This window comes from Equus asinus, chromosome 20 (assembly GCF_041296235.1).
Source record: "Equus asinus isolate D_3611 breed Donkey chromosome 20, EquAss-T2T_v2, whole genome shotgun sequence".
NCBI classification, from domain to species: domain Eukaryota; kingdom Metazoa; phylum Chordata; class Mammalia; order Perissodactyla; family Equidae; genus Equus; species Equus asinus.
This window is the reverse complement of record NC_091809.1, coordinates 41,061,749-41,088,245: the sequence shown is the minus strand read 5'-3', so window position 1 is coordinate 41,088,245 and position 26,497 is coordinate 41,061,749. Positions and strand designations below refer to the sequence as shown.

General features: G+C 34.8%; 1 protein-coding gene across 1 annotated transcript; it reads right to left on the bottom strand.

The window, feature by feature from the left end:
• Nucleotides 1-4,651: 4,651 nt before the first annotated feature.
• Nucleotides 4,652-5,584, bottom strand: LOC106832739 (putative olfactory receptor 10D4). Its single transcript, XM_014843610.2, has one exon. The coding sequence runs from the start codon at nt 5,582-5,584 to the stop codon at nt 4,652-4,654; it is 933 nt and encodes a 310-aa protein (XP_014699096.2).
• Nucleotides 5,585-26,497: the final 20,913 nt, after the last annotated feature.

Here is a 26,497-nt window from a genome sequence, read left to right as displayed (position 1 = left end):
TTTCTATATCACTCTGGAATTAGGCTAGTGTAAATCTGAAGCCCTAAAGCAATAGCTAGGGTAATGACTCAAAAAATATTGTGAAAAAAATCATAAAAGAAATTAAAATTCTACTTTAGAAATTCATGCAAAATGAAAAAGTAAGGGAGTAATGGAGGAATAAAAAAAGACATGGCATGAAATAAAATGTAAAATAGCATATGTAAATCCAACTATATCAATGTTAATATTAAAATTTGAGTGGATTAAAAATTCAATCAAAACACAGATTGTCAAACTGGACAAAAAGCACAACAACATGATCCAAATATGCAGTGTCTTTAGGAGATACATTTTTGTTTCAGAGCTAAAACTGGATGAAAGTAAAAGCATGGAAAATGATATATCACACAAACAACTACCGTAGGAAAGCTGAAGTAGCTAGACTAACAAACAAAAGAGATTTTAAAACAAAAACAAACATTACTAGAGAGAAAGAGAAGCATTTTATAATTATAAAAGGATAAATCAACAAGAAGATAAAACCACTAAATGCATACATGTATCTAATAACAGTATCAAAATACATGAAGCAAAAAAATGGAAGAACTTAAGGAGGAAATAGTTCAATAATACACCACTTTCAGTAGTGGATAAAATAACTAGGTAGAAGGTCAACAAAGAAATAACTGACTTGAAGAACACTATAAACCAACTAGAACTTACAGACATCTGTAGAAGACTCTATCCAACAACAGCAGTTGTTCTCAAGTTTGTGTGGAACATTCTTCAGGGTAAACCATATGCTAGCTCATAAAACCAACCTCAATAAGTTGATCTCAAAGCATTTTCTAATTTCTATTTTCATTTATGTTTTTGACTCATTGGTCATTTTTAGTGTATTGTTTAATTTCCACATATTTGTGAATTTTCTAAATTTCTTTCTGTTATTCGTTTATTATTTCATTTGATTGTAGCTAGAGAACACACTTGGACTATTTCAATTCTGGGTCACCAAATTGATATCAAACCTGAAGTGAATTCGCTCACCCATTGTGCAGCAAACCAATCTCTGACACCAGGGGTAGTGAAAGAAAGTATGAATTTTATTATTGCACAGTGCTGAGCAAGGAGAGAGGGCAGCTAACACTGAAATCCCAAACTCCCTGAAAAGCTAAAAGGAAGGGTTTTTATTTGGGGTTTTAGGTAGGGGAGAGGGAGCATATGGCCTTGCTGTTCGGAGCTTTTCCACCAGGCTGTATCTCTTTGTTGGGAGATGAATCCAGGTGCTTGGCGCTGTCTGTCTCCATGGAGGATAGTAGATTCTGGAGCCAGGAAGCCAGGGAGTAAGCAGGGAAAGAGTATTTTGGTTTTAACCCCATATATGCTGGGTTTAACATAGGGAAACTGATATCACTATCGGTATCATTAAGATGACAATTCTCCCCAGGTAGATCTACAGATTCGATGCAATCTATATTAGATTCTCAACTGTCTTCTTTGTAAAAATTTGCAAGCTAATTTTAAAATTCATATGAGATTGCAAATTGCCCACCCAGAATATCCAAACAATCTTTAAAAATGAGTAGAAAGTAGCAGAACTCACTTCCCAATTTCAAAGCTTACTACAAAGTGATGGTGTTCAACATAGTGTGGCTCTGGCATAAGCACAGACATATAGATAAATGGAATAAAATTGTGACTTCAGAACTAAAGCACCTATATCTGTATGGCCAACTGATTTTAATAAAGGGAACCAAGACCATTCAATGGCAAAGAATAGCCTTTCAACAATGGCCCTGGACAATTGGAAATCCACATGCAAAAAAGGACTTTGGACTCATCTCACACAATATACAAAAATTAACTCAAAATGGATCAAAAACCTAAATGTAAGAACTAAAACTATAAAATTTTTAGGAAAAAACCTTAGGGGAAAATTCTCATCACCTTGGATTTGGCAATGGTTTTTAGAAATGATATCAAAAACAGAAGCAACAAAAGAAGGCACAGGTAAATTAGACATCATCAGAATTCAAAACTTATGTGCATAAAGGGCACTATCAACAAGGTGAAAAGACTAGTCACAGAGTAGGAGGAAATATTTGAAAATAATATATTTGATAAGCATCTAATATCCAAGAATATATAAAGAACTCTTACAAGTCAACAACACAAAGACAGCCTGATTTAAAAATGGGCAAAGGACTTGAATAGAGTTTTTTCCTAGAGAATATATAAAAATGGTCAACAAGTGTATGAAATGATGCTCAACATCATTAGTCATCAGGGAAATGCCAAATAAAACTACAATAATCTAGTACCATTTCACGACCATTAAGATGACTACAATAAAAGAATGGAAAATAACATGTTGTCAAAGATGTGGTGAAATTAGAACCTTCCTACATTGCTGGTGGGAATGTAAAATGGTGCGGCCACTACAGAAAACTTCTTAGTGATTCATTAAAAGGTTAAACAAGAATTATCATATGACCCAGCAGTACTAAGTATAGACACAAAATAATTGAAAGTAGGCATTCAAACATAAATGTATATACAAATGTTCATAACAGCACTATTCACAACATCCAAAAGATAGAAATAAACCCAAGTATCTATCAGATGGTGAATGGATACACAAATTGTTTTATATCCATACAATTGAATGGTATTTAGCCATAAGAAGGAATATGTTAACCCATAGAATGTACAACCACAGGAGTAAACCTAAGGTAAATTATGGACTTTGGATGATTATGATGTGTCAGTGTAGGTCCATCCTTGGTAAAGAGAGTACCATTCTGTGAGTGATGTTGATAATGGAGATGGCTATGCATGTGTGGATGCAGGGAGTATATGGGAAATCTCTATACCTTCCTCTCAATTTTGTTGTAAACTTAAAACTCATCTAAAAGGACAAATTTTTTTAAAAAAAATAAAGAATGACTTCAGGAAGCCAAAAACTAGGGACATTAAGGTAACATACAGTAAAACTGAAAAAAAAAGAGGTAACATGCTATGACATGGATGAACCTTGAAAAAATTATGATAAGTTAAGGAAGCCATCAAAAATACCCACATATTATGTGATTCCATTTATATTAAATGTCCAGAATAGGCAAATCTGTGGATACAGAATGTACATTGATAATTGCTTAGGGCTGAAGGTGATGGCAGGCATGGGGGATGGTAGCTAAAGGGTGCAGGGTGTCTTTTTGTGGGGACGAAAATGTTCCAAGATTGTGCTGATGGTTGCATGTCTCTGTAAATATACTAAAAACCACTGAATTATATACTTTGGGTGAACTGTTCGGTATGTGAATTATCTCTCAACAAAGATATTTAAAATATTGTGGCAATTGAAAAGGCTTGATACACTATTAAAACAAATAATGCATAAAATATGATTCGAATGGTATAAATCTCTATACATATATGGATAGGTAGGTAAATCTCCATACATATGTAGACAGACATAGATATAGATGGTATAAATGAAATAATTTTAAACAGGAAGTCAGAAAACTTAGTTCCAATTTAGTTACTAATGAGAGAAAGGAGAGATACCAAAATGATAATAGCGGCTATTTTTGGGTGGTAGGATTAGTGAGTGATTTCTACTCACTTTACTTTTTTACAGTTTTCCTATTATCTTCAAACATATTTATTTACATAAGAAAAAGAAATATTATTATTGAAAGTTCAGGTATTCTGGAATTCAAATTCAGTCTTACAAAATTATATTTTATATATACAAATTCTATATAGAATATGTAGAATATATACAGGATATATAGAATAAATGTAATAAATTATATATACAAATTATAAATAAATTATCTATATATAAATATATAGATAAAATCTATATATATGTCTATAAATTGTGACATTCTTATAAAATTTACACAATTGTCATTAAGAATGAATACACTCACCTGGGAGTACAGGCTCAATGCTAATAGATGTTTATAGGTATATGGATATCACCTGCTTCTAAAATGTAGCTGGATTTCTTTATATCAGACTCAAATACATGTCATTCATCAAAATATAGACTACAAAATTATAGAAATCAATGAAACAAATTCAACAGACTACAGATTTTTTGGCAAATTGGAGAATATTGCACGTAAATTGTAAAGAAGTTCCTGGAAAAAGTGTTTGTGCTATAATTGTTACAGTACAGAGGCAGGATTAGCACAAGGATAAGACCCCTCTGTTCACATCCTGGCTCGGCAACTTTCTAACTCTGTGACACTGGAGAAGTGTCTTAACCTCTCAGTGCCTAAATATCCAACTCAGTAAATTGGGCCAATAATATTATCTACTCAGTATGATAATTATGATAGTTACATATGTCAATATTTGTGAAGTGCATAAATAGTGCTTCCATAAAATAAGCAATGTAAAATATTTTGTAGAATAAAAAATTATATATACACACATAAATATGTTATATATGTAATATATAATATATTATATATATACATATAAATATATATGTGTGTGTTTGTGTGTATATATAAACACACACATAAATCACACCAGAATCTTTTCAACATCACCTACTTGTCCCAAATCCCACATAAAATTCACACCCACTGTAAGAGAATCCTTGTACCAGGTAAATACAAGGTAAAGTTGTAAGGACAGATGACGTGAAAGCTTATGCCCCACAAGTAGGTACTCGTTGGATTAGTACTTTTCTCAGAGTCAACTTCACATCCTTGTTTCTCAAGGTATATATCAGAGGATTCAGGGAAGGAGTAACAATATTATTCAAGACTTGAACCACAGAATCCAGCCAAGGGCTGGAGACAGGTTGGAGATAAATGAAGATCACAGGTCCATAGAAGAGCAGGATGGAAGTCAGATGGGCACTGCAGGTGGAGAAGGCTCTGTGCCTGCCTTCTGAGGAGCTCATTTTCAATATAGAGATAACGATGCGAGTATAAGAAGTGAGGATAAGAAGAAAACAGATGAGTGTAACAACACCTACATTGATGAAACTCACTGTTTGAGCTAGAGAGGTGTCTGCACAGGCCAGGGGCAGCACCACAGGGATATCACAGAAGAAATGGTCCACCTCATTGGGGCCACAGTAGGGTGACTTAAAGATCAGGAATGTGAGGACAGATGCATGCAGACAGCTCCCCATCCAGGTGCCTAGAGTCATGATGGTGCACAGCCTGTGGTTCATGATGACTGTGTATCGCAAGGGGTGACAGATGGCTGCAAATCGGTCATAGGCCATCACGGTGTACAGGAAACACTCAGTGCAACCCAGGAAGTGGTAAAAGAAGAGCTGGGAGGCGCAGCCCTGGTAAGAGATGGTCCGGCTTTGCCCCATCAGGTAAAGCATCATTTTGGGGGAACTCACTGAAGGAAAAAATATGTCAAACACTGACAAGTTTCCCAAGAAGAAATACATGGGAGTGTGGAGGTTGGAGGAAGTGAGGATGGAGAGAAGAATGAGCAAGTTCCCCAGAAGAGTGAGCAAGTAGAAGGCCAGAAAGAAGACAAAGAGCACATTTTCCAGCCCTTTTGTGTGAGAGATTCCCATGAGGAGGAACTCAGTTACAGGAGTGTGATTCCTCATCTTCACTTCTAGTTAGACCTGGAAGATCAAAGAATGGCCTCACTGAGATGAGCTTTCACGATAAACTAACACTTTCCTAGAACCCATTGGAAACTGATAACACCTGTATTCTATAAAGAACTTCTAAAAAGGTGTCAGTCCAATTCTGTAACTAATTAATACGTGACTTTGAGAAAGTAATTTATTTAATTTTTATCTATTTCCTAAAAATGAAAATAGAGATAACATAAGAAGCAGAATAGAAAGAGAACAGAGAGGCTGGCTCCATGGCCGAGTGGTTAAGTTCTCGCGCTCTGCTACGGCGGCCCAAGCTTTCGCTGGTTCGGATCCTGGGCTCCGACACGGCACCGCTCATCAGGCCACGTTGAGGCAGTGTCCCACATGCCATACCTAAAAGGACCCACAACCAAAATATATACAACTATGTACTAGGGAGATTTGGGGAGAAAAAGCAGAAAGAAAAAAAAAAGATTGGCAACAGTTGTTAGCTCAGGTGCCAATCCTAAAAAATAAAATAAAATAGAAAGAGGACAGAGAATAAACCTTACAGTTGGATATATCTGAGCTCAAGTGTCAAATTTACTCCCCAATCTGAGACTTTTTATTACTTTGAAAAAATCTCTAAATCTCTTCCGTATCTTTATACATAGTATACTAACACCTTACGATTCCCGTGATGATTAATGCTTTAATGTATATTGATTCCCTAGTGTAATGCCTGCTCCTACCCACCCTTGTTAAAAAAATTCATTCAAGATACTAATATTTTATTTTTTATTCCACGCAATATTTCTCTTAGGTTGAAGTGCAGCAGTTCTGGGATCGTCTGTTGATATAAATGATTCATGAAACTATTTTCTCCATCATCAGCCAAAACAACATAAAACTGAGAATTGTCTTTGGGAGGACAGTAAAATAGGATGGAGAAGATAATATTTAATGTGGGGAAAAGCAATAGACAACAGCAATATTAAATACAACCATATTCTTTTAATAGAAAATTTAGCCTCTCAGTAGAAATTATGTTTGCAATATGACTGAATATATACAATTCTCATTAGGGTTTTTAAAGGTTAAGCTTCGTTAGCAGGGAATATCTTCAGAAAATACCAGGGAGTTAGTATTAGCACAAACTCAAATAAAGCCAATTCCCATATTTTTCCCACCTTCCTTTAGTGCATGTAACCCATAAGGTGAGGAACAAAAGCACTCTAGACAGGAGGCAGTTACAGACCAGACTGAAGGGAAACAGCTGACTTGGCTGAAAAACAGGCCTCACATCCACCCTCCCCTGATTCCTTTCCATTTCAATGCTGTAGAACATGAGGACCAGCCCTCAAACCTGAAAAGCTGAGCTCTCCCTCTTTTTCAGACTCAGTCATTCAGACCCGAATGTCCAGACACAATCTTGCTCCTGGTCCCTGAATGAAGGAGCAGCATTCATTCCCTCAAGAGAGAATAAATATCTTTGGTGTTCCTTTGGGACCCTCTTCCCTAGCGAACACCAGAAGTCTGTAGAACAGAGGGAGTAATTAGACTGGAGACTTTTTCCTCTTACCCTCCTTCTTTCTTTCTTTCCACTGCCTCCACCTCATTATTTCTTAGACTACACAATTATGGAGCAGCATTTAATTATTTTGAGTTTGTAAATCTCTTTCATTATCAATAAACTCTTGGCCATGTTTTTCCTCTACTGGAAAGCCTTTTATTGGATTCAAATATTTGAAATTGCCGAGTGATCTTGTCCTTGGAAGATCTGTGTTTGAAGCAAGAGCAGGGGATTAGGAAAGTGACCACTTAAAGAAAAGAGGCAACAATCGCATCAGGTATTAAAACAAAATAAAACATACCTGCAACAACTGTTTTTTCCATATTTTGCTTTGTAATTCTCCCAATGATCACTTCTTCAACTGCCTGAATTCATGTCTTGTTATTATTTATTTATCTATTTTGGTGAGGAAGATTGTCCCTGAGCTAATATCTGTGCCAGTCTTCCTTTATTTTGTACATGGGACACCACCACAGCATGGCTTGATGAGTGGTGTGTAGGTCTGCAGCCAGCATACTGGCCCACAAACCCTGGACTGCTGAAGCATAGCACACAAACTTAACCACTATCCCAAGGGCTGGCTCCCTCTTACCATTTTTTAAAAACTCTTCTCTTTATTTTTCCTTAAGACTGCTACTGATGTTTATCTTACCATACTTTCCTATAATTTGGTTCAATTTCGATTTAAAGATTTCAGGCTGCTGACTGCTGTGTAGATAATGGATAAGAGCAAACAAGAACAGAATTTTGTACAGCTATTAACAACATTATTTTCACTGGCTGCCCAAAGAAACAAGCACATGGACCTCTTAAAACTCTTATGGCTAAAATCACTTTGAGATAGTACAAAATGACAACTGTAATAAGTTTTAAGAAATTTTCCAACATTCTAATACTCATTGTCCTTCATGCTAAGGAATTCAGAAGAGATTTCTGTCTCCATGGATTTGAAATTGTAATTACTGCTTACTGAGAATCTCCTTTTTTTTTTTAACCAGACTATTCAAGGCCCCTTCATTTCATCCTTGTGTCAACACTATGAGTTACTTCTTATTTTCTTTCTAAACATGACAATAGGGCACAAAAAGTTCAAATAGTTACCAAAATTTAGTCATAGAGCTTGGATTTTAATTTCAATCTATCAGCATTTAAAACCTTCAATTCTAACAGTGGAATAAATATTTTGAGTCTTAAATTAAAAAGTAAACATGGTTAGTCACATATTTCTCCTAATTTTTCTGTTCTTGAGCTTTGTTTCAAAATGATGAAAAAATCAGGCCATCATAAAAGCTTAAAAAATTTTTAAGAGCAATGATTTATCTCTCTTTTTTTATTGTGAGGAAGATTCACCCTGAGCTAAAATCCATTACCAATCTTGTTCTTTTTTGGCTTGAGGAAGATTAGCCCTGAGCTAACAACTGTGCCAGTCTTCTGCTTGTTTGTATGTGGGATGCCTCCACAGCATGGCTGATGACTGGAGTACATCCACATCCGGATCCAAACCTGCATATACTGGTCCCCTGAAGTGGAGCACATAGACATTTAACCACTCGGCCATGGGCCAGCCACGTGATTTCTCTATTTTAAACAGCTTTATTGAGATATAATTTACATGACACAAAACTCATCCATTTTTAAGTGTACAATTGAATGAGAACATATTTACAAAGAATATATACTTTTAGAGGTATACAACCATCACTACAATTTCAGAAGATTTCTCTCATAGTAGAAATTAATCTCTTCCCCATTTACAAGCATTTCCATTCCTACACCCAACTCTAGGCAATTATTAATCTATCTTCTGTCTCTACATATTTGTCCTTTTGGATATTTCTTACAAGTGGAATCATAAAATGTGTGTTCTTTTTTATCTGGTGTCTTTCCATGAACATGATGTTTTTGAGATTCATCACTGTTGCTGCATGTCTTAATATTTTATTCCTTTATATTGATGAATAGTATTCTATTGTAGTATATTTCTATTTCCTGAGCCAGAAGCTAAGCCTCTAACCTTATTCTTAGTTCATAAAAACCTCTAAAAGATTATTGGTATAAATGGAAACGTTTTGAGGATCTTGAAATCATTCCCATCCTCATCCAGTCAAAAATGATTTTGTCACATATTAAAAAGCTTAGGGTATGAATTCTGAATATATGTATGTATATATAATAACATACATATATACATAATTATACATATATATTTACATGGCTTTGATTATTTAGTTTCAGCTTATGTCAGTTTCTACCTTCTGAGTCACTATGAAAAGCAGTGCTGAATTAGTGAAAATCAGCCTAGAACTGAAATAATTTATAATTATCAATGGCGATCTTCCCTTTTCAATTGCTCTTATTTCAAATTGAGTATTTCATTTTGCATCTAAGTAATTCCCATAATTAATTATTCAAGGTGTTTACGTATATCATTACTATCCCTATGACTCATTAAAACATACATACACGCAGTAGGAAAGATGCAGGCCAATATGAGCCTCTCTATATACCATCTTATTTCTACTTTCAAGAACTGCTATTCTTGGAAAAATTTCTAGATTCACTAGAGTAAAAAGTAACATAATAGCCCAAATTTTATAATTCTTTATATTAAGTGTTGTCCCTCAACTATCCATATCCTTAAATCATTCAACAAGTATCTGTTGCAGAAAGTCATTAGTCATCCACCCAGATTAAACCAACTTCATAAGTATGAACTTTTAAAAGACTAATATATATGTATACATATGATTTATACATGAATATACAAATATATGATTAACACATGATATACATGAATATCAATGTATATATTTGCAAGGAGAAATAAAACATCATATTCACTAGAACGCACATGTTAGTGGGCCAGCATATTTTTTTTCAAATAATAAAATTTTACACTCAAGACAAAACACTATCTCAGGAGGCTGTTGGTGAGTGGAATGTAAAGCTAAAGTAGAGTGAACTGGATGATTATCACCAAGTGTTCCCTTGCTACAATAGTTTGACACACTTTTCTTTACCATATCAGAATACCTGTCAGGCAGGCTGAAATGTCCCTGTCAGCTAGTATTTCCTCTCCTTTGGACTTGAGAGAGATACTACCATTTGTTCAACATTCACTTCTTTTCTATTTTACAACAGCTTTATGGAGGTACAATTTACATATTATGCAATTCAACAGTTCTAAGTGTACAATTTAAATATTTTCAGTAAATTTATAGAGTTGCGGAAACCTTGTCAAAATTCAGAACATTTCCATCATTCTCAAAATTTTCTTGGAGTCAATTTGCAATGAATTCCCATTCCTACTCTCTTCCCCAGGAAACCAACCAATACTTTGCTTTTTGTCTCTATAAATTTGTCTTTTCCAGGCATTTCATATAAGTGGGATAATATAATATCTAGGGTTTTGAATCTGGCTTCTTTCAATTAGCATATGTCGTTGAGGTTCATCCATTCTGTAATATGCAAAAATAGTTTGTTGTTTTTATTGGCAAATAGTATTCCATAGTATGAGTGTGCCATATTTTGTTTATTCTTTCACTAGGTGATGAATATTTGGGATGTGTCTATTTTTGAATATTATGAATGATGCTCCTACGAACAACCACATACAAATCTTTGTGTTTTTTCACTCCCTTTATCTACCACGAGAGAATGAAAATTTTTCTTTGAGATTTTTGTAAGGTTATCATAATATCTTATTTCTGATATCAGTAATAAGTCTCATAAAATCAAAATAAATTATAGAATGATTTTTGTAGACATCCAATCTCACCACTTACATGTTTATTCTTACTACTTACAGTTTCAAAAGATGCTCTTTTCCTGATACTTTCAGTCAGTCTACTACAGCAGTTTACAAACACAGTACAGATATGAGGACATATCTAATATCTCCCATAAATCAGATATTTCAAAATATCCTGAAGCTACAGAATATATTTGGAAACTGAAATACTTTACTTTGAAATTGTAGACATCACTGTGTTAAAATTTAGAGTCCTCCCTAATCTCTTTATTTCCTCACACCACAGCAGCAGATGTACAATGGTGGCTCCATGGGTAGCATGCTGTTAACAGTTGAGCTATCATATGCTACCATGTGGTTTAGAAACCCATAAGCCAGCCCCAGCTACAGTGGAATTTATCACCCATGTCAGCATAGAAGGAAAAGGAAAATCTAAACTAAAATCTTTGAAGGAGATTCTAGAGACAGTAAAAAGAGAAGCCAAATGCATTTACTGGGGAAAAGATTGAGAAGCGTATTTGACCACAGATATAAGCCATATTCCTTAACTGAATAATTATATAACTTAATTATCACTAATTAAGTGGCTTTTTTGATGTAGCCTGACACCTTTGTCTTTTATCTCAATTATTTCTTGACTTGGGAGGTAAAAATATGAGAGTATCATTTATCAGTCACTTTGAACATCAAAAATAGGAGAAAATATCCTAGGTTGGTAATTGCATAAGAAATGAATCAAATTGTGGGGAGCTCAAGAAAAAAATCTCTGAGGCTGTAAGATTAAATTGTGAGTAGTTTTGAGTGACAGTGAGTTGACTGAATGGGTCTCAGAATGTCTGACTGTATGGGGTTGACATAAAGGATTATGATTGAGGTGTCAAAAAAAGAAGGGAGAGATCAATGTCAGCATGATGGTGGAGTGAGCTCTTCCCTTAGTCTCTCTCCCTTAAGATACAATGAAAAGGACATTCATAAAACAACGGAAGACATTTGCATAACACTATAGAATTCTGAGAGATCCACACAGCCGTATGTCTGAAGGTGGGGGTGTTGGAACCCCCAGGAGACAGTGGAAGGAGGTAAAGGGATCTCCTCTCCCTCCCAAGTATCAGTGATCTAGGGCATGTAACCTAGCACCACAGTGAGCAAGACCTTGAGAAGAGAAGTGGGAAAAATACAGCTCTCCACAGGAATGTTAGTGCTCTCAGAGTTGCCTCCCGAACTGTGGGAACATTCCACACTGCAGAAGTTAAGCAATCACAGGGTTATCCACACCAAGCTGAGCAGCACAGGCTGGCAGACAGTGAGTGCAGAGCAGGAGTGTGTGGGATCACACACATGAAAGAAAGTGCCCCTCCCACTGCCCTGCCTGATGCACCAGCTTGGCTGGTGGCCACAGGAGGAGATCCTTGTCAGAGTGCCTGCACATACATGTGTAAAGCAGCAATGGCCAGTGGGAAAACATAGACAGGCCCTGTTGGCACAGCTTCCAACAGACAGGCACATCTGACAGGGCTTGCAAAGGACTCAGGAAACACAGCTCCTGGCCCCCCACAGGGTGACAGGTGGAATCTGCCACCAGATACTACCATTACGTGATGGCAAATGTCCACTCCATCAAATAGCATGAAGAGGTATATTAACACTCCAGACCAGAAGGAAAATGACAGGTACCCAGAAATCAACCCTGAAGTCACAGAAATTTACAATCTAAATGATGGAGAACTCAAAATAGTTATCATAAAGAAACTCAGCAAGTTACAAGAAAACTCAGAAAGTTTAATGATCTCAGGAATAAAATTAATGAACAGAGTGAATTCTTCAGAAAACAGATTGAAACTACTAAAAAAAAACAATCGGAAGTGTTGGAGATGAAAAACACAGTGAATCAGATAAAGAAAAATCTGGAATCCTTAAACAACAGAGCTGGCATTATGGAGGAAATAGTAATTTAGAGAATAGAAATGCTGCAGATAGAGGAGAGGGAACTAAGACTAAAAAGCAATGAAGAAATTCTCCAAGAAATATCTGACTCAATTACAAAATGTAACGTAAAGATGATAGGTATTCCAGAGGGAGACCAGAGGGAGAAAGGAGCAGAGAGCTTGTTCAAAGAAACAATAGCCGAGAATATGCCAAACCTGGAGAAGGAGGTGGAATTACATGTAAGTGAAGCTAATGAACTTCTAATCACATCAATGTAAAAAGACCTCATCCAAGGCATATATTAGTAAAACTGGCAGAAGTAAATGACAAAGAAAAAGTATTAAGGGCATCAAGGCAGAAGAACATATTATACAAAGGACCTCATATCAGGCTTTCAGCAGATTTCTCAGCAGAAACCTTACAGGCTAGCAGAGAGGGGAATGATATATTCAAAATTCCGAAAGACAGAAACTTTCAGCCAAGACTACGCTATCCAGTAAAACTAGCCTTCAGGTACGATGGACAAATAAAAATTTTCCAAGGTAAACAAAACCTACGGAGTTCATCACCACAAGAACCCCCCTACAAGAAATGATCAAGAAGGCCCTCATACCTGAAAAAAAAGAAAGGGTTTACAAACCCTTGAGGAAGGAGATAGACAGACAAAATCAGAAAATTGCAGCCCTCTATCAGAACAGATTAGCAAACAATTATAACATTAAAGATAAAGGGAAAGAAAGCATAAAAAATAACTATAATCACTTCATTTTCATCACAAACTCACAACACAAAAAATAGTAAGTTGTGACAACAATAACTTAGATGGGGAAGAGGATAGGGATGGAAGCTCCTCAGACTAAGAAATAAGAGGCTATCAGAAAATGGACTATCTCATCTATGAGATCTTTCAAACAAAGCTCATAGTAACCACTACATGAAAAATTAGAACAGAGACATAAATGATAAATAAAGAGAAAACTGAGAAAACCATGATAGAGAAACATCCAGCCGAACTGGAAGTTAGAAATACATGGAACAAGAAACAAAGGAAACACAGAACAACCATAAAACAAGTAATAAAATGGCAGTATTAGGGGTTGGCTGCATGGTATAGTGGTTAAGTTCATGTGCTCCACTTTGGCAGCCCCAGGTTCATAGGTTTGGATCCTGGGGGCAGACCTATACATCACTCATCAAGCCATGCTGTGGTGGCATCCTCTACACAAAACAGAGGAAGATTTCCACAGATATTAGCTCAGGGATAGTTTTCCTCAAGCAAAAAGTGGAAGATAGGCAACAGATGTTAGCTCAGGGCCAATCTTCCTCACCAAAAAAAAAAAAAAAAGAAAGAAAGAAAGAAGAAAGAAAAAATGGGAGTACAAAAAGCCCTCATCTATCAATAATCACTCTAAATGTAAATGGATTTAACTCTCCAATCAAAAGACACAGAGTGGCTAGATGGATTAAAAAACAAGACCCAACAATATGCTGTCTCCAGGAAACACATCTCAGCTCTAAAGACAAACTCAGGCTCAGAGTGAAGGGATGGAAGATGATACTCCATGCTAACACCAAACAAAAGAAAGCAGGTGTTTCCACACTTATATCAGACAAAGTAGACTTCGAGATAAAAAAGTCAATGAGAAACGACAGTCAGTATATAATGATAAAAGGAACAATCCACCAAGAGGCTATAACACTTATAAATATATATATATATATATATATATATATATATCTATCTCACAGGACCGCCAAAGTACATAAAGCAACTATTAACAGATCTAAAAGGTGAAATGAATGGCAACTCAATAATAGTAAGGAACCTCAACACTCTGCTTACATCAATGAATAGATCATTCAGACAGAAAGTCAACAAGGAAGTACTGGAATTAAACCACCAATCCAATCTCTGTCTCTATGTGATTGTGGTAAAGAGGTAGAAGGTCAAAAACAGGACAAATAGCATATTCTCCAGCCCTTTAGTACTGGAAATTACCAGCAGAATGAACCACATCATGGAACTCCAACATGTAGCTCTGCATGTTTGTGCCTCAGGCAGTCCTGGAAAATCAAAACAATAATCATGATATAAGATCACAAATAACTCAGAAAATACCTTCCTAATTCTATTATTTTTATCTAAGGCAGTGGATGCAAGCAAAAGAAGGCCAAAAGAGAAAAAGGAAACCCATACTAAATCTGGCCCTGCAGCTAAATAATATGACAAATTGGCCTCAGATTTTTCATATGATAAATTAGGTAGCAGAATAATTGTATCTTTATGGTTGGCAAACTTCTTACGGTCATCAACTCTTATTACTAGTTTTATGTAGTTTCTTCTAATCTGATGTTTCATCACACAAACTGGCATATTTCAGAACCATCTTCTCCATGGAAAATTTGTCATCAGGTGACTTCATTTTAATATTAGCCAAGTCATAATTAACTGGTAAATAGGCCATTTACCCAAATATATACATATAAAATGTGAACCTAAACAGAAATGATATACACTTACCTATTATTTTTGCTTTCAACAATATTCTTTCCATTCTGTATCATATATATATATATATCTATATCTATATATATAGATATATATATATATATTTAATTTGCACATGCCCTAACATCTGTTGCCAATCTTTTTTTTTCTTCCTATTCTCCCCAAAGCCCACTGGTACTAAGCTGTATAGTCTAGTTGTAAGTGCCTCTGGTTGTGCTAAATGGAACACCACCTCAACATGACTCGATGAGTGGTTCCATGTCTGTGTCCAGGATACGAACCAGAGAAACCCTGGGCCTCCGAAGCAGAGCACATTAACTTAACCATTAGGCCACGGGCTGGCCCCTGTATCACTGATATTTAAAACTAAGTATACAATTCATATTTATAACTTCCTCACACATATACAGAAATTAGATTGAGACTAGAAGAAAGCATTACATAGGTAATAGAAATAACTACTGCATCCCACTAGAAATTTGCCTCTCCTCAGCTAGACTTTATTTCTATACTAAAGATCTCACAGATATAAATTTCAATGATATTAATATTATTTAGCTTTATTAATTAATGTCAGTCTAGATAAACCTTAAGAAACCTCAATTATATTTTCTGAAGACTAAATATCTCTTCTGTTCATTTGTATCCCTTTTTATGTTAGCCTGCCCTATATTATCTCTGGATATAAGTGATTTCCCCCTACCTGTGATCAAAATTTGCTCATAGGAAGTAATATGATAAATCTATTCACACTAACATACACATTGCCGATTTATTAACATTTCCTGAATTATTTCTATGTTCTCAAGACTTATACCATGGAGAAATATCTCCGTGAGTAGAATTTATGGCAAGAATGATGTAGAGGAAACAGGAGCTCTTCAGACCACTCTTGAAATCAATCTGTATAGCCAGGCCCCTACATAAAGCTTGTCCTGATCAAAATGTTTGAATAGATTATGATTCTGACAAAGATACAGACAGGAAGACTAAAAGACTTATTTTCAGCCCAAAATGCAACTTAAAGATTGAGTTTGGGCCATGGCAATCAATTCAACCTCTCACAAACATTCATTTTCTATCTAGCTGCTAGAAATATAAAGATGAGTAGAATAAAGTACTATCTCTTAAAGAATTTACTCTAGAGTTATAAAAAACTGGTTTCTAACACTGACCCCGACCACTGACCCTGACTCTACTATTAGCTACCTCTGGGGCCATGAGCAACCTCCTTTACCTTTCTGAGCCTCAAATCCTGCAACAGAATAATGGATAATAAATTGTCTGCCTCCAAAAGTCTTTTTGAGATTGAAGGAGATAATGAACATAAAATGCTTTGCTCTGTACTTGGCACTCAGTAGTAATTGTCCATACTTGTTTAACAACTAACATCATAAGACCATGATGAGGTAGGTGATAATGTAGTAACAACAAAAGTATTGCAGATGGAATGAATATATAATTAGAAATGGACTTGCAAAAGAATCTATGAGACTTGAAAAAGTAGAGAAAACATAAATATAGACCCTGATCTTTGATAAAAGAGCAAAAGCAATACAAAGGAGAAAAGTGGTTTTTCTAACAAATGGTTCTAGAATAACAGGACATTCACATGCAAATAAGCGAGTCTAGACAGTTTACCCTCTGCACAAAAATTTACTCAAAACAGATGACAGACCTGTATGTAAAATTCAAACTATAAAGCTCCTAGAAGATAAAATAGGAAATAACCTAGATGACTTTGAGTATGACAATTACTTTTTAGATACCACAACAAAGGTACAATTCGTGAAAGAGATAATAAGCTGAACTTCATTAAAATTAAAAAAAATGCTTCTGCTTTGTGAAAAACACTGTCAAAAGAATGAGAAGATAAGACACAGAGTGGGAGAAAATATTTTAGAAGATACATATGATAACGGACTATTATCCAAAATATACAAAGAACTCTTAAAACTCAATACTAAGAATACAAACAACCCAATTAAAACTTGAACAAGCAACTCAATTAAGACTTGGAACAAAGCCCTTAACACACACCTCACCTAAGAAGATACATGGATGGCAAGTAAGTATATGAAAATGTGGTCTACGTTATATGTCATCAAGGAAATGCAAATTAAAGCAACAATGAGGTACCACTAAAAACCTATTAGAATGGCCAAAATTCAGAACATTCACAACACCAAATACTGGCGAGGATGTGAACTAACATGAACTCTCTTTCTTTTCTGGTGGACATGCAAGATGGTACAGCCACTTTGCAAGACAGTTTGGTGGTTTCTTACAAAACTAAATATACTCTTACCATACGCTCCAGTAGACATACTCCTTGATATTTCACAAAGGAGTTGAAAGCTTATGTCCACACAAAACCCTGCACATGGATGTTTATAGAAGTTTTATTCATAATTGCCAAAACTTGAAAGTAACCAGGCTGTCCTTCAGTAGGTGAATGGATAAATAAACTGTTATATATATAGACAATGGAACATTATTCGATGCTAAACAGAAATGAGCTATCAAGCCATGCAAAGATGCGGAAGAATCTGAAATGTATATTACTAAGTCAAAGAAGCCTATCTGAAAAGGCTACATACTATATGGTTCCAAATATATGACTTTCTGGAGACAGTAAAAAGATCAGGATTTTCCAGGGGTTGAAGGCAGGGCAGGGATGAATAAGTGGATGACAGAGAAATTTCAGGGCAGTGAAAATGCCCTGTATGATACTATAATGATAGACACATGTCATTATACATATGTCCAAACCCACAGAATGTACAACACTGAGAGTGGACCCTAATGTAAATTATGGACTTTGGATAACTATGATTTGTCATGTAGATTCATCATGTGTAACAAATGTATCACCCTTGTGGGGGATGTTGATAACGGGGAAGGCTGTGCACGTGGAGGGGAATGGGGTAAATGGGAAATCTGTATCTTCTGTTCAGTTTTGCTGTGAACTTAAACTACTCCACAAAAACAATGTCTTTTTTAAAAAAGGGCAGGGAAAGACACATGGGTCAGAAATATGTTATTTTCATCAGACCCACAACAGAGTATTATGTAACTATACTGACAGAATTAAAAGATCTCTTTGTAGGCTGGAAATGCATAAACTTTCCCCTCTACCTGAAATTTTCTAGGTCAGCAGCCAAATTCACAAAAGTGTCTGGTCCAAATTTGCCATAGATGAAAACACATTTTCAAAGTCCTTCTCACTCCTCGTCTTCAGTCAACACTCAATGACTTATCTCCATCCAAACCTAGTCTCAAGAAAGAATCTGACATAAGCCCAGGAACAAAACTCTAAGAACAGATGTTGCGTAATCATGAAGTAATTTGGAAAAGTACTGAATTTCCTTCACAGATTTTCAAGCAGAACTTATAAGTTTCATCTCTTAGGAAAACAGAAGGCGGCATTATTCTCCTGCAAAGGTGAGTAAATTAGATCTTTTCTTCCAACTCTAAATCTAAAATTTTATGCTATTAGCTTTTTATAAATTTTGTGAGTTTCATTGTCACCTCATTCACTGATATTTCTAATTTAACCCTTAGCCTTTAATGACAGAATAAAAATATAGACGCCTGTGAAAGGAAGTTCTCATATTCATAAGAAGAATAGATTGATATTGATAAGAGGACTATTTTGAACAGTGGGAATAATCTTTGATTTTTGTACTAACAGCAAAATAGAATACATGAACAAAGAATCTATCCCCTTCAGTATCCCCCACCTTCCCTTACAAACTATCTCCTACCACACAAGCACACTTCTCTGTAATACCCTTTATTTCTTCCTCAGTGCTGACTTACTAATGAATCGCTGAACTCAGCAATATATAAGAATTTTATTCAGTTACACGATTTTCTTCTTCAGTTAGTTGAGCAGGGAAATGACCAGGACAAATAAAGAATAGAAATAGGACAGAGGGAGAGAAAAGGAAAGAGGTAGTATAAGCGGAACACTTGTCAAATAGAAGCAGGTAAAGCTTTAGACACACACCAGCTAGTGGAAAACACATCCAACATGGGTAGAGAGGTTTTACTAAAGTTTCTAGGCAAGAGGAATGTGTTCTTAAAGCCAAACGTCTTCTTGGGAGTCAGAGGTCCTAGCACAGAGCCAGGGGTTTACACCTTCTGCTCTTGAATCCAAGACAGAGATGCCAAACTCAGCCCTGCCATGTAGTCTGGTCCTGAAATTCTGGATTTATAATGTTCTCAAACTGGAGAGTTTATTTTGAGACAATATCCCCAGTGGCCCAATCTTCAAACTTAAGAAGCATGAATGGGCAAAGGGAGTAATTAGAGGCCCTCCTCTCTTTCCTCACACCCGTTTCCCATCACATATCTCATTATTTCATAATAAATGATATATTCATTGTAAAAGTAGCATTTCAACTTTATAAAACATTTGCAAATATGCAAAAAAAGCAAGAAAAAATGTCATGGTTACTCTATCGTAACATTGCCAATGTTAACTTTTAATGTTTTCTTTCCAATCCCTGTACCACATGGTTATGGTATATTCTTAACTAGTTAAAATCGTACTATATCAGTAGTTTTCCATATTTTTCTTTTAATTTTAAATTTTTAATTAACAGTTATATTTCCTAAAATAAACAAATATAGGTAGGTAGGTGGATGGGTAGATATACATATTCTGATGCACTATGATAAATCTCTTAATTCATGCAGTTATCCATATTTGAGACTTTACTAAAGGTAAGCTTACCTAAGTACAAATACTATAAAAATTATAAATATTATGGGTTTTAAGATAATTGTCAAATTACTTACTTTGTTAGAACAAGTGCTTATGAAGGCCAATGCTACCTGCATTATGTATTAAAATATTTCAAAGTTGAAAGGCTATTTCATAAGAAGTTGACAACCAGCTAATTTTTAATATGCATTTTTGGGTATTCCTCAAGCTAAATATATTTACAAGTGTTTATTATTTTTATAGTAATTAAAACAAAGTAGTGTTGATATAGTGTTTAGACAAATGGAAAAACAGAATAGAAGAAAGAACATAAAAACACACCCGCTGAATATATAAATAATTGATTTAAGTCAAAGGTGGCATGAAAGATCATAGTAGAAATTTTTTTCAAGGCTTTATGATTGGATAACTAACTCAACAAGGAAAAAATAAAATTAATCTCTTACTCACACAATACAGAAAATCAATTCCAGGGGTGCTATGAACTCAAATCCGTAAGGGAAACAAACAGCTTTTACAACTTAAACCAGAGAAAATATTTTAGATCCAGATATAGAAACTAGCGACAATAAGGGAAACAATGGTAATATTGGTTGTTTTAAATTTGAGAGTGACATTAAAAGAGTAAAAAAGAAAAAGTGAAAATCAGAGATGTTACTTATAGCACATATTACTTACTAATAATGATTCATTTTCAAATATGTAAGCAACTCCTAAAATATATATTAAAAAAATGAGCAAGCCCTTGGGGCTGGCCCCGTGGCTGAGTGGTTAAGTTCGTGTGCTCCTCTGCAGGCGGCCCAGTGTTTCGTTAGTTCGAATCCTGGGCGCGGACATGGCACTGCTCATCAAACCACGCTGAGGCAGCGTCCCACATGCCACAACTAGAAGAACCCACAACGAAGAATACACAACTATGTACTGGGGGGCTTTGGGGAGAAAAAGGAAAAACTAAAAAATCTTTAAAAAAAAATTCATCTTAAAAAAACAAAATGAGCAATCCCATATGAAAGAAGGTAAATGACTTTGCCAGGCTTCACAAAAGAAGGAATACAAATGGCCAATAAACAGAAACAAAAAAATCTGCTCAATCACTTTAATAATTAGGGAAATAAAAATTAAAATTGCAGTACAATTTTGCTTAAAGTCAATGTCAAAATCATCAATTACTAAAACTTTCACATTATTGAAAGGAGTATAAATTTACAGAACTGCCTTAGAAAATGGTTCATCACTTTGAAAAATTGGGGAAATATTTTCCTCATAATACAGAAATCTCTCTGCAGAAACCCATGTACACGGGCATCAGGATAATGTATGAGTAGTCAAAGCAGAATTTTTGTTATTGCTGAAATCTAAAAGCCAAAATGTCTACCAAAGGTATATTTTACAATGGAATAATACACATTAATTAAAAGAATGAATTTACAGCTACACATAAAGATATATATGTCTTTGAAACATTTCAAATGATAGAAACTGGAGATTAAATAGTACTATATGACTCCACATATATCAATTTTAAAAAGACAAAGTTAAACTATTGTTTAGAGATAACTTCAAAATTACTAAGAAATCAGGTTTACTATAGAAGTCATGGTAGTGGAGTGGAAGAGGATTGGATTCAGGTAGGCAGATGTGAGGGTTCAAAGGTTGCTGGTAATGTTTAATTTCTTAATTTGAGTTGTGGTGACGTGAATGTTTGGTTTATAATAAATTTTAATTGTGCATTTATGCTTCTGCACTTTTATCTACGTATGTTACATTTCACAACACAAGCAAATGACTAAAAAATAATTGTATTAGAGATGTTCTATTCTGACCCATGATACAATAACATGGATTAGACTTATCATCTCATCATAAATAAATAGAAAACTGGACCAAAGAAGACAAAAACAGGTATTTTATCTATTGGACAATAGGCAGCACAAGATTGTAATCCCTGACAGAGGAAAAACAAATGAGGTGAACACTTCTTCTAGGAAGCATATTCTGGACCATAATACATGACTGGGAGCCTCAAGCAGAACAGCAGAGTCTTGCTGACTGAAGAGACAGAGCTAGGAGTTCAGGAAGGCTGACTTAGAGGTTGCAGAGCAGAGTTCCTGACATGACAGGGTTATACAGAAAAACCCTCTAAAAATCTGCATTGGGATACAGTTAAGTGTTTACTTATTACTAATCTGTGCATGTGTAGGATGAAACTCTATTAGATTGGAAAGGTATTAGATTGGTGTCTGTAAGCTGAACAATTCCTGGAGGCCACTCAGTTTTGAGGAATGTTTGAACTATGGTCAGCTAAAATGGAAAGTTCTAGCTGAACACCACGACATTCAGTAAAGACCCCCAGAAGTGTCAGACATTAGTAATAGAGATAAAATGTCCTTTGGGTAGATGCTACTATAGTCCCATCCTATACAAAACAAATACTATCCTCAAAAATGTCAAGTTGATCTTCGGGAATCTAATACCTGTCAAAATAAAGCCCAACCCTCTTTAAAGGAAAACAATAAAAATCCAGACATCAGTAATGTAAAATCCAGCATAAAAAATTACTAGAAATGCAGAGACACAGAAAAATATGACTCACAACCTAGAGAGAAAGTTATCCAGCAGGAAAAAAAAATAACAGATGTGATGAGATTAGTAGATAAAACATTTAAAACTGCAATTGTATGTGTGTTCAAAATGCTCAATGATTTAAAGAAAAATGAAGATAATGAACAGATAAATTGAAGATATAGAAAAGAAAGCTATTGAACTTCTAGATAAGTAAAATGTAATATCAAATTTAAAAATTGCTGGAAGCAAATGAGGCACTGGAGAAGAATATATCAGTGAATCAGAAATCATAACAAAAGAAACTATACAAAATGAAGAACAGAAAAAAAAAAGGAGAGAAGAAAAACAGAGTCTCAATGATTTGTGTAACACTGTCAAGAAGTCTATCATATGTTACTGGGACCTAAGAAGGAAGGGAAAAGAGAGAAAAAGTGTTTAAAGAAATGATAGATAAAAATTTTCAAATTTTGATGACAAAGATAAACCAAGAGATCCAGGGAGTTGAACAAACCCCAGACAGGATAAACAAAGAAAATCACACAAGTTACATTATAATAAAATTGATGAAAACCAATGAAAGAAAAAATATCTTAAAAGAAGTCAGATAAAAAATGTATATTAGATACAGAATAAAGATAACATTGAATGTATAATTATCATCAAAACTGTGCAAGACAGAAGACAATGGAAAAATATATTTAAAAGGCTGAAATGAAAAATGTTTATCTAGATTTCTATATTTGGCAAACACATCCTTCCAAAATGAAGGGAAAATAGAGTTGTATTCAGGAAAACAAAAGCTAGAAGAATTTTGTAAACAGTAGACCTGGACAATAAGAAATGTTAAAGGAAGGTTTTCACACAGAGGGAAAATGAAACCAAATGGAAAATTGAATCTGTAGAGATAGATAGGAGTGCCAGAAAAAGAAAATTCACTGTTTGAAATAAAAATAATAGCAATGAATTGTGGGGTTTATTACATATATATAAGTAAAACGTGTATTAACAATACCACACAGAATGGAAACCGTGCTGCTTTAAGATTCATCCATTACACATGAAGTGGTAAAATTTCAAGGTAAAGTGTAATCATTTAGGGGGCAGCCCATTGGCATAGTAGTTAAGTTTGCATGCTCCACTTTGGTGGCCTGGGGTTTGCAGTTTCAGATTCCGGGCACAGACCTACACACTGCTCACCAAGCCATGCTGTGGTCGCATTCCACATACAAAATAGAGGAAGATTGGCGTGATGTTAGCTCAGCGACAATCTTATTCAAGCAAAAAGAAGAAGATTGGCAACAGATGTTAGCTCAGGGCCAATCTGTCTCACCAAAACCAAAAGGTAATCATTAAAAATTGTGAACCCTAGAGCAACCACTAAAAAAAATGAGATATATGGGACAGGCAAATAATGAAGATGAATAAAAACACTAAAAAATAAATAAGGACACTTCACTAATATGAAATCAGAAAAAGATAAGGAAGAAACAAAGAAGACATCTGAAACAAATAGTAAACAAAAGTGCAAGCTGGTGGGGCCTAAATCAGCCTTATTAATGATTAAATTATACATAAATGGTTTAAACATTCCACTTAAAAGCATGGTATATCAAAGTGGATATAAAAAAAGAGAATCAATGATACGCTATCTAAACAAACTTTACATACCACTTTAAAATGTGGGTGGGTTTTAAGTAAAAACATGGGATAAGGCACAGCTATCATGTGAACACTGACTATAAGAAATCTCGAGTGACTATATTAGTATCAGATATAGGAGACTTCAGAACAAGGATTATTACTTGTAATAAAGAGGGAAATTTTATAATGATAATGGGATCAATTCACGGAGAAGATGTTAAAATTCTAAATGTGTATGTACACAATAATAAAATTTCAAATATATGAAGCAAAACTTGATAGAGTAGAAAAGAGAAATGGTCAAATTCCCAATTATTGTTGGAGTCTTTAATACTCCTCTATCAGTAATTGATAGAACATAGAAAAGCAGTAAGTACATGGATCAACACTGTGAATGATGTTGACGAAATTGATGTTTATAAAATATTCCATGGTCTTGCATGAACAGAATACACATTTTTATCAGGTGTATATGGAATATTCAGAAATATCAACCTTTGCTGGACCACAAAACAAACCTTAACAAGCTTAAAATGATGAGGATGTTTTTTGCTACAAAATAATTAAATTAGAAATCAAGCCCACAGGGTTTTACCGGTGAATTCTACCAAAGATTTAATGAAGAAATAACACCAAATTTATACAAACTTTTTCAGAAACTTGAATAAGTAAGAAATGTGCCTACTTATTCTATGATTTCAGTGTTACTTTGATACAAAAACTAGTAAAGACATTTCAAGAGAAGAGCTACTGATGAATATCCTTTAAAAAACAGGTACAAACATTTTAAACACAATTTTACCAGATCAAGTCCAACATATATATAAAAAATTATTATACATCATGATCAGATGGGGTTGAGTCCAAGAATGTGAATTTGGTTTAAGGTTCAAAACTCAAGCAATTTAATTCAGCATACTAACAAACTGAAAAAAGAAAACTGTATGACCATCTCAAAAGATGCAGAAAATTCATTTGACAAATTCCACAAATCCATCCCCGATAAAAACTGTTAGCTAACTAGGAAGAGAAGTGATCATTTCAGCTTATTAAAGAGAAAACAAAAGCAAAAACTAATAAAAACTCACACCTAACATCATACTTAATGGTAGAAAACTGGATATTTTCACCCTAAGATCAGGAACTAGATAAGGATGTCTACTCTCACTACTTCTATTGAACATTGTCTGGAGTATCTAGACAAGGCAATTAGACAAGAAAAAAAATAAAACTCATTCTAATTACAAAAGTAAACTGTTTATATTTGTAGACAACATGATCATCTACGTAGAAAATCCGGTGGAATATCTAAAAAGGCTACAAGAACTAATACGTGAGGCTAGCCATGCAGTAGGATATGACTAATATACAAAAATCAAGTGTATTTCTATTTATTATCAATGAATAATTAGAAATTGAAACATTTTAAAGTAACACTTAAAATAGCATCAAAATAGAAAGTAATGATAAATCTGACAAAAGATGTGCTAGATCTGAACACTGAAAATAGACAACACTCTTGGAAAAAATGAGAGCTATGTGGCATCCATGGGTCAGATGTAATATTGTTAAGATGTCACTTCTCCCAAATTGATGTATAGATTCAACGCAATTCTAATGAAAATCCCTGCAGACTTTTTGATACAAATTGAAAAGATGATCCTAAAATTCATACAGAAATACAAGGGACCTTGAATAGCAAAAAGAATTTGAAAATAAAGATAACGTTAGAGGAATGGTTCCCAGCAGAGCAGGCCCAGTGAGGAAAGAGAGTGGCAAATACAAGTACATGGGGTTCTACCCCTCTCTAGCCTTGTTAGAGTATCAACAGAAGTCACAGGAATGTGTGGGTGGGCTCTGCTGTGTCTTTTTCTATGTGCAAACAACTATCAGTGTAGAATTCTTGATGTTGGAAGTTCTGACTCATTTGTCACCTAGAACACCATTGAGTTTTATTGAAATGAGCCTAAATGGCAAGATCATTAATGGAAAAAAAAAAAACGTAAAAAGTAAAAGTCGGCATATGTCATTATCTTTTGAAGGGAAAAGGGACTGAACAAGTTGTGCACCACTCTCAAGAAATCTAAGTAATCCCTGAACAACAATTGCTGGGCAACAGCAGTGGATTTGGTCAATGCAGTCAGATAGGAAAGAAAATTAAGGTGTGTTTACTTTTGGAAAGCAAAGGACAAAATTAGCATTTTTAAAGATAATATGATTTTATACCTATATAACCAAAG

Bases quoted from the DNA above. Each gene is read 5' to 3' on its own strand.
- LOC106832739 (XM_014843610.2), bottom strand. From the start codon at position 5,584: ATGAGGAATCACACTCCTGTAACTGAGTTCCTCCTCATGGGAATCTCT.